The 19508-nt window shown below is 44.3% G+C and overlaps 1 protein-coding gene across 8 annotated transcripts in view; it reads left to right on the forward strand.

Annotated features, from left to right (window-relative positions):
- The window catches only part of EDA (ectodysplasin A), a 642485-nt gene that overhangs the window by 618678 nt on the left and 4299 nt on the right, over window positions 1–19508 (forward strand). For 2 of the 8 annotated variants that reach the window (XM_036932441.2, XM_057495637.1), the window contains 5 exons: window positions 7630–7653; window positions 12584–12763; window positions 14150–14184; window positions 15118–15169; window positions 17775–17905. In XM_036932441.2, coding sequence (XP_036788336.2) covers window positions 7630–7653; window positions 12584–12763; window positions 14150–14184; window positions 15118–15169; window positions 17775–17905 — 422 coding nt within the window. The remainder of the gene's footprint in view (window positions 1–7629; window positions 7654–12583; window positions 12764–14149; window positions 14185–15117; window positions 15170–17774; window positions 17906–19508) is intronic. The other 6 variants (XM_057495635.1, XM_057495638.1, XM_057495636.1 and 3 more) reach the window with 4 other exon arrangements.

A 19508-nucleotide genomic window follows, 5' to 3' on the forward strand; every position in this document is an offset into this window, starting at 1 on the left:
GGGACTGGCCTAGCTCCGGAGATCTGCGCTGGGAGCACAAACCTATATTTCATGGTGATTTCATGAGACTCGCATGACTACCGGGTTGGAAAGTTAATACAGGTAGAGTTCCTGGGGAGACTGGGATTCCAGCTGCTTGTGGAAAGCAGGGATCCATATCTGGCTGCTCTGGGACAAAAACTTATACCTGTGTGCCCGGCTCAGGCAGTGGAGACAGGCACAGGAGCCGGGAGGCAGGGAACAGCTCTTTCCTACCCCTAGTACCGCTCCCCTGCGACACTCAACATTGCTTCAGGGGCTCAGCAGCTCCAGAATAGAGCTTCTGGACACTAGAGGGCGCCATATACAAACATGAAATGCCAAAGGAACCTTGTCCAGAGTAAAATTGTTAATACAACTCCCGAGAAAGATTTAAATGATATGGACCTCGTGACTCTTCCTGAAAGGGAGTTCAAAATAAAAATAATCAACATCCTAATGGAGGTACAGAAAGACATCCAAGAACTCAGGAATGAATTCAGGTCAGAGATCCAATCATTAAAGAACACAATGGAGGGTATTAAAAGCAGGTTGGATATGGTGGAGAAGACAATAAATGAAATAGAAACTAGAGAAGAGGAATACAAAGAAGCTGAGGCACAGAGAGAAAAAAAGATCTCTAAAAATGAAAGAATATTGAGAGAACTGTGTGACCAATCCAAGTGGAACAATATTCCCATTATAGGGATACCAGAAGAAGAAGAGAGAGAGAAAGGGATAGAAAGGGTCATTGAGGAGGTAGTTGCTGAAAACTTCCCCAATATGGGGAAGGAGATAGTTTCTCAGACCATGGAGATCCACAGATCTCCCAACACAAGGGACCCAAGGAAGACAACACCAAGACACATAGTAATTAAAATGGGAAAGATCAAGGATAAAGACAGACTGTTAAAAGCAGCCAGAGAGAGAAAAAAGATCACATACGAAGGAAAGCCCATTAGGCTAACATCAGACTTCTCAGCAGAAACCTTACAGGCCAGAAGGGAGTGGCATGATGTATTTAATGCCATGAAGCAGAAGGGCCTGGAACCAAGATTATTTTATCCGGCAAGATTATCATTTACATTTGAAGGAGGGATTAAACAATTTCCAGATAAGCAAATGCTGAGAGAGTTTACCTCCCACGAACTATCTCTGCAGTCTATTTTGGAGGGACTGCTATAGATCGAAGTGTTCCTAGGGTTGGATAGCTGTCACCAGAGGTAGTAAAATCATGGTGGGGAGGGTAGAGCAGCTGATTGCGAGGCAAATGAAAAATTATATTGACTATCCCCAAAGTCAATCAAGGGATAGAGAAAAAGTATAGAATCTGATACCTAACATATAAAGAATGAAGGAGGAAGAAAAAGGAGGAGAAATGGAAAAGAACCTTTAGAGTGTGTGTGTGTAACAGCATACTAAGTGAGTTAAGTTAGACTCTTAGATAGTAAGGAAAGTAACCTGGAACCTTTGGTAACCACGAATCTAAAGCCTGCAATGGCAATAAGTACATACCTATCGATAATCACCCTAAATGTAAATGGACTGAATGCACCAATCAAAAGACGTAGAGTCACTGAATGGATAAAAAAACAAGATCCATCTATATGCTGCTTACAAGAGACTCAACTCAAACCCAAAGACATGCACAGATTAAAAGTCAAGGGATGGAAAAAGATATTTCATGCAAACAATAGAAAAAAGCAGGTGTTGCAGTACTAGTATCAGACAAAATAGACTTCAAAACAAAGAAATTAACAAGAGATAAAGAAGGACATAACATAATGATAAAGAACTCAGTCCAACAAGAGGATATAACCATTATAAATATATATGCACCCAACACAGGAGCACCAGCATATGTGAAACAAATACTAACAGAACTAAACGAGGAAATAGACTGCAATGCATTCATTTTAGGAGACTTCAACACACCATTCACTCCAAAGGACAGATCCACCAGACAGAAAATAAGTAAGGACACAGAGGCACTGAACAACACACTAGAACAGATGAACCTAATAGACATCTATAGAACGCTACACCCAAAAGCAGCAGGATACACATTCTTCTCAAGTGCACGTGGAACATTCTCCAGAATAGACCACATACTAGGTGACAAAAAGAGCCTCAGTAAATTCAAAAAGATTGAAATCCTACCAACCAACTTTTCAGACCACAAAGGTATAAAACTAGAACTAAATTGTACAAAGAAAGCAAAAAGGCTCACAAACACATGGAGGCTTAACAACACGCTTCTAAATAGTCAGTGCATCAACAACCAAATTAAAATGGAGATCCAGCAATATATGGAAATAAATGACAACAACAACACAAAGCCCCAACTTCTGTGGGACGCAGCGAAAGCAGTCTTAAGAGGAAAGTATATAGCAATCCAGGCATATTTAAAGAAGGAAGAACAAACCCAAATGAATAGTCTAACATCACAAGTTATCAAAATTGGAAAAAGAAGAACAAATGAGGCCTACAGTCAGCAGAAGGAGGGACATAATAAAGATCAGAGAAGAAATAAGCAAAATTGAGAACAATAAAACAATATAAAAAATCAGTGAAACCAAGAGCTTGTTCATTGAGAAAAAAATAAAATATATAAGCCTCTAGCCAGACTTATTAAGAGAAAAAGAGAGTCAACACACATCAACAGAATCAGAAATGAGAATGGAAACATCATGACAGACCCAACAGAAATACAATGAATTATTAGAGACTACTATGAAAATCTATATGCAAAGAAGCTGGAAAACCTAGAAGAAATGGACAACTTCCTAGAAAAATACAAACTTCCAAGACTGACCAAGGAAGAAACACAAAATCTAAACAAACCAATTACCAGCAAAGAAATTGAAGTGGTAATCAAAAAACTACCCAAGAAAAAAACCCCTGTGCCAGATGGATTTAGCTCGGAATTTTATCAGACATACAGAGAAGATATAGTACCCATTCTCCTTAGTTTTCCAAAAAATAGAAGAGGAGGGAATACTCCCTAATTCATTCTATGAAGCCAACATCACCCTAATATCAAAACCAGGCAATGACCCCACCAAAAAAGAAAACTACAGACCAATATCCCTGATGAACGTAGATGCAAAAATACTCAACAAAATATTAGCAAACCAAATTCAAAAATACATCAAGAGGATCATACACCATGACCAAGTGGGATTCATCCCAGGGATGCAAGGATGGTACAACATTCGAAAGTCCATCAACATCATCCACCACATCAACAAAAAGAAGGACAAAACCCACATGATCATCTCCATAGATGCCGAAAAAATATTCGACAAAATTCAACATCCATTCATGATAAAAACTCTCAGCAAAATGGGTATAGAGGGCAAGTACCTCAACATAATAAAGGCCATATACGATAAACCCACAGCCAACATCATACTTAACAGCGAGAAGCTGAAAGCTTTTCCTCTGAGATCAGGAACAAGACAGGGATGCCCACTCTCCCCACTGTTATTTAACATTGTACTGGAGGTCCTAGCCACGGAAATCAGGCAAAACAAAGAAATACAAGGAATTCAGATTGGCAAAGAAGAAGTTAAACTGTCACTATTTGCAGATGACATGATATTGTACATAAAAAAACCCTAAAGACTCCACTCCAAAACTACTAGAACTGATATCAGAATACAGCAAAGTTGCAGGATACAAAATGAACACACAGTAATCTGTGGCTTTCCTATACACTAACAATGAACCAATAGAAAGAGAAATCAGGAAAACAATTCCATTCACAATAGCATCAAAAAGAATAAAATACCTAGGAATAAACCTAACCAAGGAAGTGAAAGACCTATACCCTGAAAACTATAAGACACTCTTAAGAGAAGTTAAAGAGGACACTAACAAATGGAAACTCATCCCATGCTCTTGGCTAGTAAGAATTAATATCATCAAAATGGCCATCCTGCCCAAAGCAATATACAGATATGATGCAATCCCTATGAAATTACCAACAAATTTCTTCAACGAACTGGAAGAAATAGTTCAAAAATTCATATGGAAACACCAAAGACCCCAAATAGCCAAAGCAATCCTGAGAAAGAAGAATTAAGTGGCGAGGATCTCACTCCCCAACTTCAAGCTCTACTACAAAGCCATAGTAATCAAGACAATTTGGTGCTGGCACAAGAACAGAGCCACAGTCCAGTGGGACAGAATAGAGACTCCAGACATTAACCCAAACATATATGGTCAATTAATATTCGATAAAGGAGCCATGGACATACAATGGGGAAATGACAGTCTCTTCAACAGATGGTGCTGGCAAAACTGGACAGCTACATGTAAGAGAATGAAACTGGATCACTGTCTAACCCCATACACAAAAGTAAATTTGAAATGGATCAAAGACCTGAATGTAAGTCATGAAACCATAAAACTCTTAGAAAAAAACATAGGCAAAAATCTCTTGGATGTGAACATTATTCATGACTATATCTCCCCGGGCAAGGAAAACAAAAGCAAAAATGAGCAAGTGGGACTATATATAGCTGAAAAGCTTCTGTACAGCAAAGGACACCATCAATAGAACAAAAAGGTACCCTACAGTATGGGAGAATATTTTCGTAAATGATAGATCCGATAAAGGCTTGACATCCAAAATATATAAAGAGCTCACGCTCCTCAACAAACAAAAAGCAAATAATCCAATTAAAAAATGGGCAGAGGAACTGAACAGACAGTTCTCCAAAGAAGAAATTCAGATGGCTAACAGACACATGAAAAGATGCTCCACATTGCTAAAGTTATCAGAGAAATTCAAAAACCACGATGAGCTATCACCTCACACCAGTAAGGATGGCCACCATCCCAAAGACAAACAACAACAAATGTTTCCGAGGTTGCAGAGAAAGGGGAACCTTCCTACACTGCTGGTGGGAATGTAAATTAGTTCAATCATTGTGGAAAGCAATATGGAGGTTCCTCAAAATGCTCAAAATAGACTTACCATTTGACCCAGGAATTCCACTTCTAGAAATTTACCCTAAGGATGCAGCACTCCAGTTTGAAAAAGACAGATGCACTCCTATGTTTATTGCTGCACTATTTACAATAGCCAAGATATGGAAGCAACCTAAGTGTCCATCAGTAGATGAATGGATAAAAAAGATGTGGTACATATACACAATGGAATATTATTCAGCCATAAGAAGAAAAAAAAATCCTACCATTTGCAACAACATGGATGGAGCTAGAGGGTATTATGCTCAGTGAAATAAGCCAAGCGGAGAAAGACAAATACCAAATGATTTCACTCATCTGTGGAGTATAAGAACAAAAGAAAAACTGAAGGAACAAAACAGCAGCAGAATCACAGAACCCAAGAATGGACTAACAGTTACCAAAGGGAAAGAGACTGGGGAGAATGGGAGGGTAGGGAGGGATAAGGGCGGGGAAGAAGAAAGGGGGTATTATGATTAGCATGTATAATGTGGGGTGTGGGGGAAAGGGGAGGGCTTTGCAACACAGAGAAGACAAGTAGTGATTCTACATCATCTTACTATGCTGATGGACAGTGAGTGTAATGGGGTTTGTGGGGGGGACTTGGGGTAGGGGAGAGCCTATTAAACATAATGTTCTTTAAAAATATGTAAATAAATAAATAAATAAATAAATAAAAACATGATGAGGTACCACCTCACACCCACTTGTATGGCTCTAATAAAAAGAAAAAATAATAATAATAATTGAAATTGAAAAAATGTTTTAACTTACCTTTCCCACTTTTCACTTGTGGAGTTAAACCAAACTTCCTCTAGGAAGTGGTTGGGTTTTTTTCCTCAGTTCCTTAAGTCTCCCCTGTTGAGTATTTTCCTATCCAACTGTAAGTTGTTTGAGGATAGAGTTGTGTTTCATTATTTACTGTCTTAACTTCCATAGGCATGGAAGGACTGGTTGCTTGGTGATGGTCTGATTTCCTCAAAACCTGCTTTGAAATCTGATGTAACTAGTGCTTTAGCCAGCTGGAGTGGTCAGAAACTTGGCCAGAGCTAGCACAACTTGGCTGTGAGGGAAGTGTGACTACAATAGCTGTTATCGCACTGCCCTCCCAGGCTAAGATGGCTGACTGGCCATTTGGTAGCCAGTTGATGGGGCTGGGCCTTTCTGTGTGAATCCTACCCCAAATAGCTTCCTTGTTCAAGGAGGTGGCCCTTCTTAGGTTGAGTTGCTGCCTCTTAGTCAGTAGTATCTTATAGCTGTGCTTTCTTGCCAGAACCTACATGCACATTTTCAAGAACTCTTCAATGCTGTTAAGAAACATAAAAGATAGATAGCAAAGAAACAAGACAAAGGACTGGGAGGAGAGAACAGGAGAAAAAACTAGCATAAAAGAATGGAGACTCATGACCTGAAGTGCACCAGGTTGCTAAACCCAACCTACAACATCCCCTGTACATAATACCTACTGTTACATGTGAAACTACTCTGCTAGGGAAGTCTATACTAACATTGGTTTTCAAGGGACTTGTGTAAACTCTGATGGCCTAACTGGTAGCCTTCCAGCTTAGAGACTTTACTAACTTATGATCAAGCCTGCTCAGATAGAACCTCTAATACAGCCTGTTCTTGCAGGTAAAAATCATTACAGGCCTGTTGCAAGGATAAAATGAAATACGAGATGGAAATAGGTTTTATAAACTATAAAACAATAAACAAATGCTTAGTGTTCTTTTTTGTAAGCTCCTGAGGGCACTGACAGTGGTTTACTGCTTTCCAATAGTGTCTTCATGGGAGTTTGGGACAGATTTTTAAATACCCATATCTAAATCAAATCAAATCAACTTACAGAATGAAGATAATTGAGTACCCACAGGGGAAAAACATGTCTCAGAGACACCTAAACTGTTTAAGTCTGGGGAGTGGTTGTTACCTAACTATATGAGAAAAGGCTTGCATTTTCTGAGTGCTTTCCATTGATTAGGATTGTTTTCTTCAGAAGTAATTCCCAAGAAAATACTTGTGATTCCACTGTCGATTAACCTGTTGACACTCCTTTTAAAGTGTCCATTAACTTACAGTAACTTACACTGGGAGTGCATGTGGCCCCCACATGAATGTATTACAGTTGCACTCTTTTAATAACTAACTGAAATCATGATAAAGAAATGACTAACAAAGGACACTGCTGCTGTTCTACTCCTTTCATGAAAATGACCCTTTTTCCTTCCAGCTTCAAGGAATGAGAGTTCATATCAGTTCCTCACCTGAATGCATGACTCTTCAATCTCAGGACTGGCAGAATTAATGGATGCCGTCCTAAAGTTGTTGAGTTCTGCATTTCTGGGCATTTCATCTTTATGGAGAAGTACGCATTCCCTCATTCCAAAGACTGAGCCTGAAAGACTTTTCTCCCTAGGGAAGAATCTTCCTTGTAACTTTCTTGTTACCACAGTCAGAAAAGAGAAACAGATAGAGGAGATTTGAAATTTGGGAGATACCTTACCAATAACTTGACCCTTGGCATGGAGCTCCCTCAAATTTGCAGTGCTATGGGGGTCCCTATTGTGACTGTTAGAGGATAAACACTTTGCTAATTTCTAGTGAATTAATTTTCCATTTTCTTTTCTTTAATAGGTCCAGTTAAAAACAAGAAAAAGGGTAAGTTCAGCTCCTGATTTTATAAAATTGCTTTCTTTTCTATAATTAGAAGAAAAAAATCAAGGCAGTAGGATTTTTAATTATATTCTTTCAATGCAGGTTGTCCATTATTTTATTCAATCACAAATGTCTTGAGTGTTGTATCTTCCAAAGAATAAGAAATAGAAATTGTTTTTCATTGATGATCTGCAAAAGACAGAAGTGCTTCTAATAGCAACATATGGAAGTTGTTTTTCTTTCTTGCTCCACCTCCCATACAATTCAATTTATATTTCTTTCCTTCGTTCTTCCTTACTCATTTTCCTGCCCTTCTCCTTTCTTCTTTTTCTCCCTCCTTTATCAAATCAGTGATCTAGTATGAATGAAGTGCTGAGACAAGTTGTAATGACTAGGTATACTACCTCCTGACAGATGTCAGTACCCTATTTCTTGGATGAAGAGCTGTCCCTATCCTATTTCACCAACAGGGAAGGTGTTCCTTGCTTTGGGATTTTAATGTCATTTTCTCTGTGATGGAAAAGTTAGCCTGGATTAATACCCTGACCTTTCAGTCCTTTCAAAGAAGCTTCTAGTTGGGCAGATCCACTGTGCCACTGTCAGGTCAGTAAGTCTACAATGTCCTTGGAATGGGACTCGCCCAAAAGCTTGTATGAGTGCTTGTGTACTTGAAGAGGAGAACCCCAAGACAGATCAGCTTCCAAAAGACAGGACCAGGTAATGTGGTGTACTCCTTGGCACTGAAAGAACCAACATGAAGCCAGTTTTAAGGACCTGTTTGTGTCATTGCACTGACCTGGGGGAGAGTAGAGTGAAATTAATGATTTCTTCATTAAAATGCTTTAGGTGAAGTGATTCTGTCTGTTAAGATGTCTGGAAGTTTATAGGGTAGAATGGGCCAAAAAGACTGGCTTCAGCCACTGCTTGCCACTTCTCTGAGCACTAGGGTACACTGATGGCTTGACATGTCCTGGCTCACATGGAAAACCTGTATCCCTGTTGTAAGGAACCTGAGGAATGGCCTGTCTTCCTGAGTACCTAAACTGAGCAGAGTTAGAAAAGAGGCAGAGAGCTGGAGTCAGTGAGGAAAATTTCCTCTGTAGGGTCTGGCCATTCAGATTTTTTTCTGAAAAGTCTGCCTTTTCAGAAAGGAAATTTGGCTTTCAAGCATATAGTTTTTAGGCCTTGTCATATTCCTTTAAGACAGAAATTATAACAAACCTAGAAAGCTCACCTGGCTTGGACAAGGACCCCCTCTACTTCTAACACAGTCCCAGAGATGACTTCCCTTCTTAATAGGTAGACTTGAGAGCACATTCTAATTATAGCTACTAGCTTTTTTCCACTCATTTAGTAACTAGACAGTGAATAAGCATCTTACATTGGTCAGGAATAGAGATAATGGAGATGAAGGAAAATGGTTCCTACCCTCAAAAATCGCCCAGTGTAGCTGGAATCATGGAAGTGCACACAAATAATTGCAGCACAGTATGACAAATACTATCATAGAAGCATGAGCAGGGTGCCATGGGAGTGCAGAGAAGAAGGAAGTAGTTCTCTCTGTGGGAAGTGAGGAGCTGTATCTCAGAGAAAACAGTACTTGACCTGGACTTTGTAGCATGAGAGAAAAAGAGGAGGAAGGACATTCCTGCAAAGTGAAGAGCACACGCAGATATCTCAGAGGCCCGACAGAATATTGCGTGTTTGGAGGAACAGCAAGTAGGCTAGTGATCCCACAGAGTGTAGGGCATGTGTGTGGTAGGGAGTGGCACCCAGCTGTAGTGTTCTCTGATGGGTAAGCACTGAGAGAACCCACTTGCTAGTGGCAGTAGAAGGCACATGTCTAGGCGAGAAGGCAATTCAGAGATTCCAGGGCCTCTGGCAGGGACTCTGATCACTGCCTGGCTCTGCAACCTTGTATATGGGCCAACACCAGGAGGAGAATGTGCATAGGCCTTAAACATTTACTTTGGCTGAAAGTGATTTAGAAGCCATTTAATACAGATTTCCTTGGACACAGTGAATAGACACATGCCTGGAGAGGTAAATTGACTTGTTCATTTAATTTCCATCCTCTAATGGATGTTTCCCCCTCCTACAACTAATTCACTCTTGCACACATGCTCTTTTTCTCTTGCTGGCTTGCTCGTTCTCCTCTCTCTCTCTCTCTCTCTCTCTCTCTCTCTCTCTCTCTCTCTCTCTCTCTCTCTCTCACACACACACACACACACTTTCACTTACTTGCTTTTAGTTGTTCTTTCAACAATTTTGGCTTCACTGAAAAGTTAGGGAAATGCCCCTTTCACAAAGTTTAGCTTCAAAAGGAATATGTATATACTTTCATCTAAGACAATACGGAGTACATTTCTCAGAAGTTTCTGGGCCATTGTATCATGAAGTGCTCTGTGAAAGTAAAGAAATCCAGAGAAGGAATTCAGTCCTTTAAAGTCATCTTCTGGGTCCAGGGGTCATTTTGTACATGTTCCTCTCTGGACTAACTTTCTGTAAGTATGAAAGTATGAGAAGCACACTTGCCTAGACCTGGTTGCAGAGGAGCAAAGAGTACCAAGTGCACAACTAGATCACAGCAGGAGCTTTTTCCCAAATGCCTTCTAACATTTTCATAAATGAATATCCTCTGTTTATACTGCAACCATTATTGTCTAACTGGAGGACTTTCTGGCTCTAATTTCTCCAAAATTACATTAACAATCACAGGAGATTCACAGCTGGACCCTGAAGTTTGTACTACCCAAACACCCTCTAGCTCAAAAATCACTGTGAGGACTGGAAATCCTGGGACATAGGGCAGGTTAATGTGCACCATCCTTTGTGTCTATGCTACTCACAGAGCAATGAGGGACAAACAAACCTGACAGCCAGGCCAGGGGGTTCCCTGACCTCCAGGAGTAAGTCAGTCCTCCTTAAACAATCTCAGTCTTGGGAGGAAACAGAAATCATTGAGACCAAGCTCCTCATTTCACCCACGGAGAAATTAAGGCTCAGGGAGAGGAAAGATTTGCCCAAAGTGCATCTGTGGCAGATGTGGGGCTTACAGCCTTATCTCCTGACTACAGATTCTGTGTTCATTCCACTACACTGGCTGGAATTGAGACTTGGGCACTGAATAAGCCTGACTTGGAAACTGCCCAAATCTGCAGGGAGATGGCTTTCCTGTTCAGCATCTTGAAATGGGCTACATCTAGAAACTGGGCAGACCTGATCATGTGCTGCTAAGCTCAGGGCAAATACTAAAGCTCCTGCCTCTAGGTCTTCAAGGCCACAGGGACTCTGCCCAGCAGAGAGGCTCTCCAGACCTTCCTTCCTTTTCTCCCTGGGGAAGGGGCCCCACCATGACCCCATCACTTCATTCCAAATGCAGATGTGGTTGAACATGGACAACTGGCCTCTTGAGTGGCCTTGCCATGGGGATTGGGTTTCTTGAACATGCAGCATTATTTTTACAAAAGGACCTGATAACTCAGGACAGGATCCTCCCGCCTAAGACTCTGGGGAGTGGGGAATTGGTGTCAGTAAGGAGGTCCTTAAGGTAGACTTGCGAGGGCTACATTTGAAACAAAGAAAGTTCCACAGGTGAAGACATTGTGATGGAGTCTGGTAATGGCTTCCATTCCTGGGACTTGTCCGGAATGGTGAGATCGTGGTGAAGGGTGGAGAGAACGTCTACCTGTGACCAGCCGCAGTGCTGCACAGAGCAGAGGACAGAAACAGGAGCTGCTGGAGGGTTTCATCAAGACCACAGCTGTGACTCAGTTAACATAACCACTTCCTGGCAGGAATGTTGGAAGGACTGGAATATGAAATAGGAGGGCTGAGACTGTTCTGAAAGGAGAGTGAGGAGGAAGGGGGGAGGAGTTGGTGGGCTTGACTAATAATACATTTGTGAATAGGGCCTCTGAGAAAAGATTCTGGGAAGCCAGACTATTTAGCCAGAAAAATGGAGGTTGATAGGAGACTTAATGCCTTTAAACATATGAGGGTTCTTATGTGTACGATAGTAACCATTTTGCTCTATCTACACAGAATAAGAGCTTAAGCTGCTGCAGGAGGGACTTCAGTTAAATATACAGAAGAACTTCCTAACAGTGAGGGGTGACAAACATCAGAGTATGTTACCAAAGGAGTTTTCAGAATTTTCTTTTCCAGAGGTCTTTAAAAAGACGTTTTGGAGAGGTCAGCTGAGAAAGCAAACCTGCCTGTCGCCTCGTCCTCAGCTCTTTCTCTGCCCTGCCTCCCCTTGTTTCCTTCTGTTTGTCACCTCCCCCTCCCACTCCTGTCTTCCATGCCCCCCACCTCTCATCTCCCAAACTCCTTCCCCTTCCTTATTCCTAGCTAGCACTACCTCCACCGCAACCTGCAGTTCCTGTACATCCTGATGCCTTCAGGAAACCTTCCTGGAGCTGATGTTATTCCTGAGGTCAGGCAGGCCTCCTCACTTCCTCTTCTCATTTGCATCAAGTCCACTAAACTAGGCAGTGAACATTAAAGCCACACTCTTCAACAACAGCCCAATTCTCAGTTCTAAAAGTGACCTATAGGTCTGGCCACTTGATAATTCTGATCCTTTGGACTCAGCTCAATGGAACCTCCTCTTCGAAGCTTTCCCTGACCTCTTCAGCATTTTGTCCCTACCACTGATGTTCTACTATCCTGTGACTCTGTATTCCCACTAGACTCAGCTCCTTGTGGGTCATTTATTTCTGTATCTTCAAACCCAGCTCTATAAATGATTATTCATGAAAGGAGGTTGGGAATATGTGTGTGTGTGCGTGCACATGCTCTAAAGGTGTCTACCACTTTAATAACAGGAACCCCCAGAGGGCTGACTTGATGTCACTGGAAGCCTGTAGAACTCCTGATAGTACATTCTCAGTCGATATCCACAAATGTAACACTGAATCTTGTCTTTTAGGAAAGAAGGCAGGACCTCCTGGGCCCAATGGCCCGCCAGGACCTCCAGGGCCTCCAGGACCCCAGGGACCCCCAGGGATTCCAGGGATTCCTGGAATTCCAGGAACAACTGTTATGGGACCACCTGGTCCTCCAGGTCCTCCTGGTCTTCAAGGACCCCCTGGCCTCCAGGGACCTTCCGGTGAGTTCCTGTCTCTCCATCCACCTAGGCTCCTTACAGATACTCTAACAGAGCAGGAATGGGTGATGCTGAGAGGATTTTCAAGTGGTGGTGGTGGAATTGATATGCAAAAAGAAATGCAGGTCTCTTAGCTCAGTGTAGCTCAGTCTAGGAATTGAACAAGCCAGTAGGGTCTGACGTGCTCTAATCTCTTGTTTATACCAGCCTGTCAAGCACAGGCCACCTTCATCGCAAGCCCTCCCTGACTCTAGGCCTCCTTGTAGTGGGCTAGTAAACTCAGATGAGCCAAAGACAGAAGCCCTGATGGTTCATTGGAGTTCCCATGGGGGGTAGAGTTAGTCTGCTCTTATTCTCAGACTCTAGCTCCACATGCTGATATTTAATTGCAAAAAGGCCATGGAGACAAATGTTGGGGAAATGGGAAAAATGACAAGCACTACTAGAACAGTCTCATCCCCTGAACTCTGAAGTGCCCTTCCCATAGAGGTAGACAAGTAGCTGCTGGTGGTCAAGGAGCTGGAAACTTATGAGTCACTCAGGCTGTGTGGCAGACTCAAACCCAGGCACCAAGACCATCTAACTGGGGAGTCAAGCGCTTCTTGCCCTACACCCTTACCCCACCACACTGTCCATTTCCCTTTGCATGTTTCCCCTGGGGCCCAGAAGGGCATCCAAAAAGTATAGATGCAGATTCAAGCCTGCCTGATTCGAGCTGACTGCCTGGGCTTAGGTCAGTTGTTATTCCTTCTCCTACTCCCCTCTTGTATTGTGGGGCTTTAAAGAAATGGACTCTTTACAGCTGATTTCTCTTGGTCCAAGAATCCTGCAACCAGACGCAGATTCTTTGACTCGTGGTTCAGATGGGGCAAATCACTGTTACTGTGGCCAAGAAACAGAATTAGGGACTTCCTTTTCATCCAGTCTTTCCACAAATACTAATTGAGCACTTTCTGTGCGCAAGAGATGTATTGATAAGTAGTCTCCTGTTCTCAATGGAGTTTATGGCCTAGAGGAGGAGACAATTACAGAAGCAAGATATTTGTAAGTGGCAGCACACTCCATGAAGAAAATTAATAGAAAGTGAGCAAAAGCCTGAGGAAGCAAACAACATTATCTCAGGATCACACAATGACAAGAGTCATCTCCCATCTGTTTCTGTGGGTGCTCAGTGGGACTGGCCTTGGGCCAGCATTGGCATGAGGCCAGTTTTCCTGCTGGGTGCTAGGCCAGTGGAGATGCAGGTCAGGGACAAGTAAGAGAAGGGGTGTCCTCCTCTATCCCAGGGCTTGGCTGCAGGGAGCAAGAATCACTGCCATTGGCTGCCTAGGTGAGGAGAAAATGAAGTAAAAAGGTCATGCCCTCTGATTGTCAGGTCCTATTTTGCAGGTGCTGCTGATAAAGCTGGAACTCGAGAAAACCAGGTTGGCTGGGAATTGCTCTCTTCCTGGGGAGGAGGGAAGGCCACAGGCTAAAGCCACCTTTGAGTTTGCTCCCTATTAAATTTGCTGAGGCTTTATTGTGTGAAGCTACCCTGGAGGTTCTAAGGTTTCTCACAGACCCCTCCCACTCTATATGTATAGAAAAGATTTGCCCCAGGGCCTGCCTTCAGCTAAAGGAACTGAGTCTTACCATGGTCATTTTCCTCCATTCCACAGGAGACAGAGGATCACCATCTGAGCTCAGTAATCAGCTGAAATGAGCTCCCAGTTGGGCCTGCTCACCTGGGCCTCCGGCTCCCCAGCCACCCTAGACACCTTGTCAGCACTCAAACAGCCTAGGATCAGGAGCTTAGAAGTTTAAGAGTATGTTCTTGAAAGTCAGCCAACCAGCTCCAGGCCAAACCCAGCAAGGGCTTCTGCCTTAATGGCCTGAAGGGCCCCTCCCTAGCCTTTGAGCTTCCTAATCTGTCTCCATTGGCAGGTTCTGCTGCTTGCCTTGTCTCATCTCAGCCTCCCTCACTACAGCTGTTTAGCCGCAGTGATAAATCTATGCAGCTGCACAGTGCTTGATGGCTTGCAGGGCAATTTTATATCCATCACCTCATTTGATCTTCAAACATCCCTGTGAGAGAGGCCAGATAAAGATTCTTATAATCCCCATTTTACAGTTAGGGAAATGAGACTCACAAGCATTACATCTGGCTGAGGTCACGTAGCTACGAAGTGGCAGAGCTACAAATCATATTACCCTCTAGTAGTAATAATGTGGTCACTAGCATCCCAAGACAGAGAAGAGGATCAGAGCTGGGATGCTAAAGGAAACTAGAAGTCAGAGGTGGAAACATGGAAACTGATGGCTGAGCAAGAAGCCATTTCTCACAGTCACTTCTCTCTCTATCCTTTTCATCCTCCCAGCCAGCTGTGGTGCATCTACAGGGCCAAGGGTCAGCAATTCAAGTCAAGAATGGTAAGAGTCCAAGTTGGCACTCTCCCTACGAGGAGCTTCTCCTCTTCCTTATCCCCAGCCTTCAGATCATCACCTAGTCTGGTTCCTGCCAGGCCCCCGAGGTCCTCTGTGCAAGAGGGGCCATTCTCTCCTCCATTTTGCCCTCTTGTGGCTGTCCTGGGCTCCCAGAGCAGTTGCCCCACCCAGAGGGCATTTGGAATCCCTCACGAGGGAGCTGAAAGGGAGAGACTGGAGGCATCATGCACACCAGGGATTCTTGGGAGATGGAGGCTGTGTCAGAGTCACCATGGGGATATATGTACTTTGAGCAACATTTTCACAATGCCAATTAGAGGAGGTCAAACTATGTAAAATGAAATTCTTCTTATCTGATGGCACTATGCAGAAAGCAGGTGGAGGGGGCATTTTTCTCAGGGAGGTGAGGGCATGTTAGACTCTCCAGGGAGTATATGATACTGGGGTCTATAAAAAGGGGGAACAAGTGTAAGATGGTTAGGAAACACTGATCTAATGTAGTCCCTACATTTAAAAGATGGGAAAGCAGAGTCCTGAGAGATTGGATAATACCATAATAAATCATGCTGCCTTACAGTCGTATGGTGCTTTAGAGTTTCCAATGTTCTTTCTTTGTCTTTTATTTTATTTGAGCCTCACAACAACCTTATGAGGTAGGTATTAGAGGTTTCTGGCTGTCACCTTTCCACAGAGCCAGAAACTGAAGCTCAGAGAGGTTGATTAACTGGCCTAAGATTTCAGTGAAGTGTAGGAGCTGGGATTCAAAACTACATCTGTCTGACTCTTTCCACTGTGGCACTTTGCTACTTCAGTGATGTATGTGTACACGCCACTGAATGCATTTTCTTCCCCAAAGAGACATGAGCATTCATTAAAGAATGGAGCTTTGAAATGATGTCCAGTCCCCAGGGTGCACAAAGCCTAAAATGCATGAGCCCCCAGGATCCTTGAGAAGCAGCAAGTCAGTGAAGATGCCAGATGCTTACAGAGCTTGGAGTGGAAGGGAGGGGCTGTGAGTGTGGAAATGGTAAATGAAGGTTAAGAAACCTGCCACATGGGGACAGCTTCTAAGAGCCCAGTCAGTCCTGAACTGGCTGTACTGAGCTTCCTTACTGATTGAGCTTAGCTACATGCCGGACTACCACCTGGACACCTGACTTAATAGCCTCAGAAATATAAGGATAGAATGATACCAAAATCCAAATGGTCCTGCTGGGACCAGGTGCCTTGGGCCCCAGGGCCTTGGGTGGGCCATAATTATCATCTGTCCTGGGAGGAGTAAGACAGGCAGGAAATAGACTTGATTGGGTATCTAGGTGGATGGCCTCAGTGTTGATTCTGTGCCAAAAGCTATTGATTTTGGCCCCACTGCCACATATCAAGACTGGTTCCAACCCCTCTGGGCCCATTCCTGCTGGGAGTTTATGCTGATCTTTAGTTCCACCAGGAGCAGAAGCAAGGGGGTCAGGGGTAGGAGAATGTCATGCACGGTGGTCCTTTGAAGAGGCAGGGCTGGGGCATCGCCTCCCAACTCCTGTCCCATCTACTTATCACCTCTTCTGGAAGGCCGATTTCCTCACGCCTCAGAGAGGCAGGCCTCCTAAGACTAGCCAATGATGGACATTCAAAATGTAATTTCTTGGGTGAAGAATGAGCAGTTTGGAGAAGAAAAGTCCCCATGGGCTTGGACTCTCTCCTCTTGGGGTGGAAAGGAACCTCCCACTTTCTGTAGGACCAAAAGGCAAGCCTTCCCTGTGCCCTCACATTCTGGCACCCACTGTCCAGCCAAGGCTGTGTGGCTGTCTGCTGCCCTGAGTGGGCCACGCTGAGAGACAGATGCTCTGCCAGGGCTGCTTCAGCCCCCAAGCACCTGCACCATGCCCCTGGCTGGTTCCAGTGCTGCTGGGTGGGCTATCCCTCCTTCTCAAAAAGATCTGTCTCTCCTATGGAGCCTTATTGGTGATGGTCACTCCATCCAGCTGCCATGAAATCAGACTCACCCCAATCCCTAAGGTTCCCCAAGTAGACAATCTTTGGGCTGGGTGATTTCTTGGGGGCTCAAATGGGCTTTCCAGAAAGGAGCGGGTATGGGAGAACTATAAAAAGCAATCCCTTAAGGAGGAGAAAACCTATGAACCTGTAAGACAGTAGAAGGATTTAGAAGCTATGGCTGGTGAAATAAAATGGAATAATAAGACCTAGCCTGCCACTCAGTGTCTGAATTTTGCCTGTGCAGTCCCCAGAACAAAAGAGAAAATAGGGCAGCATGCCCACTCTCTTACTCCCCTCCTCCCCCCACCATTTCTAGCTAGAAGATGTGAGTTAAAGACCCTTCCAGATGGAGAGGTCAGGAAAGGAGTGAGGAAGACAGATAGATAGTCAGACCCCAGGGGCCTAAGGCAGGTCTGGCAGCTGCTTTACAAACAGAATACTTCTCTGCTTCCAAAAGCTGTTCTTAAAGCGTGGCCTCCTGGGCTATCCGGGTTATACAGGGGTACGGGTGGGGGTTGTGTATTGCTTGATATTTCTTGTTTCTATTACCCAGATTATTCTTACATGTACTGAGTGACTTGCCTTCTCTCATACTGAGATCTTTCAGGTGGAGTGCTCAATGACTGGTCTCGCATCACTATCAACCCCAAGGTGTTTAAGCTACATCCCCGCAGCGGGGAGCTGGAGGTACTGGTGGACGGCACCTACTTCATCTATAGTCAGGTAGAAGTGAGTACGGTCTTAGGCCTAAAGCTTCTTATATCCAGACTGCAGATCCAGTGCAGGCCACATAGGGGCACTGCGGAGCCAGCCAAGACCAGCCAATAGCCAACTTCCTGCTTTGGCTGGGAGGAGGGGTGGGGGCACCTCCCTGGGAGAGAGCTGAGAGGATGAAGAGAGGGGGGCTGTCTGGTATTTTTATTCCCACTCAGTTATCATTGAAAAGCACAGGAGAGGCCCCTCCCACACCCTGCCATCTGACTCCCTCTCGCAGGGTCCCAGGCCCTGGTGTCGCAGCTGAACTATTTGGTTCTCCTACCAAACTGGAACTCTGCCTCAGCATATTCTTTGAAAGTCAGTTCCAGGGCTGCGGGGATCCTCTTCCCCACACACCCCTAACTTTATAAATGAATAGTGCTTCTGCGGACTTTCTCTTCACCTCAAAAAGATTTCTGACTTTCCTTCCTCTTTCTCCCATTTGTTTCTCTCCCTTTTCGTTTCTCCATCATTCTTGCCTCCTTCCTGCTGTCATTCTCCTAGCCCTTTTCTCCCTGTTTTTGTCCTTGTCCTGCCGTGGGCCCACTCTCCAGGTCTGCCAATGTCCAGCCACTTCCTCCTCTGTTGTTGGCCTCCACTGGGGTGGCTCCTCAGAGCCAGAGGTCGATGAGCCTTGAGGTTGGGGCTTCTGTGGGGTGGGCAGCAAGCAGGCGGATGGACAGAAGGACTACAGAGCCAGCAGAAGGGTCTTGCAGGAGAGTGGCCAGAGAATGTGGGTTCACAAGCATTTGTGAAGCCCTCTGAGCATCCTGGCACAGGGTCCTGACCCAAGAAATTGTATGGCACCTAAATACACTACTCTGTACCCGAGAACCTGTGGTGCAAGTTGGGAGCAACCTTTCATGAAAGTGAATTAGGGTGAGACAGGAGGGTCCACTCCCCAGAGGAGAGATGGGTGTAATCCCAGTGTCCTAGGGGCCATTTGTCCTAAGCTCCATTTGGTGGGAGGATCAAAGCTTGGGGTAGGGCGTGAGAGCTAAGCATAGCAGAGGATGCAGAAATTCATTCTCTGGGCTTAGGAGAGAACTGGGAGTGGCCTCAGGCCTTGGCTACCATGACAAGCAGGCAAAATCCCCTTGATACCAAGTTGTGGAACACAGGTTAGCACTTCCTTGTGGCCATAAAAGGAGGGGCGTGGGTTTTGCCCTTCCAAGTTCTTTACGTCATTGTGGTGGATAGCTCTCCATCTCCCTGTGTCTGTCTCCTCAGTCAGCAGATGAGAGGGCCAGGAGGTACTGTGAGCATCAGTGAGGGAAATTCAGCCACAGCGGAGGGATGGCCTGTGGGCTGAGTGAGCCGCAGTCAGCTAAAGAGCTGAGGAAGTGCATGGCGAGTGTTACTGTGCCCTCTCTGAGGAATCAAGTGACTTCAAAGTTTATCCGCACAGTTCCTGAGGCTTGAAATTGGAAGTTCACTTGTATCTGTTTGTGTCTGTGGCACTCACTGAGCACCTAGTGAGTACAGAGTACTATGCTTCAGGCCAGGGCCGAGGAGGGCAGTGGCACGGGAGGGGCTAAGGAGCCAATAAAAAATGATTCCTGCCCTCACTGGGTTT

Source organism: Manis pentadactyla, chromosome X (genome assembly GCF_030020395.1).
Source record: "Manis pentadactyla isolate mManPen7 chromosome X, mManPen7.hap1, whole genome shotgun sequence".
Lineage (NCBI taxonomy): Eukaryota > Metazoa > Chordata > Mammalia > Pholidota > Manidae > Manis > Manis pentadactyla.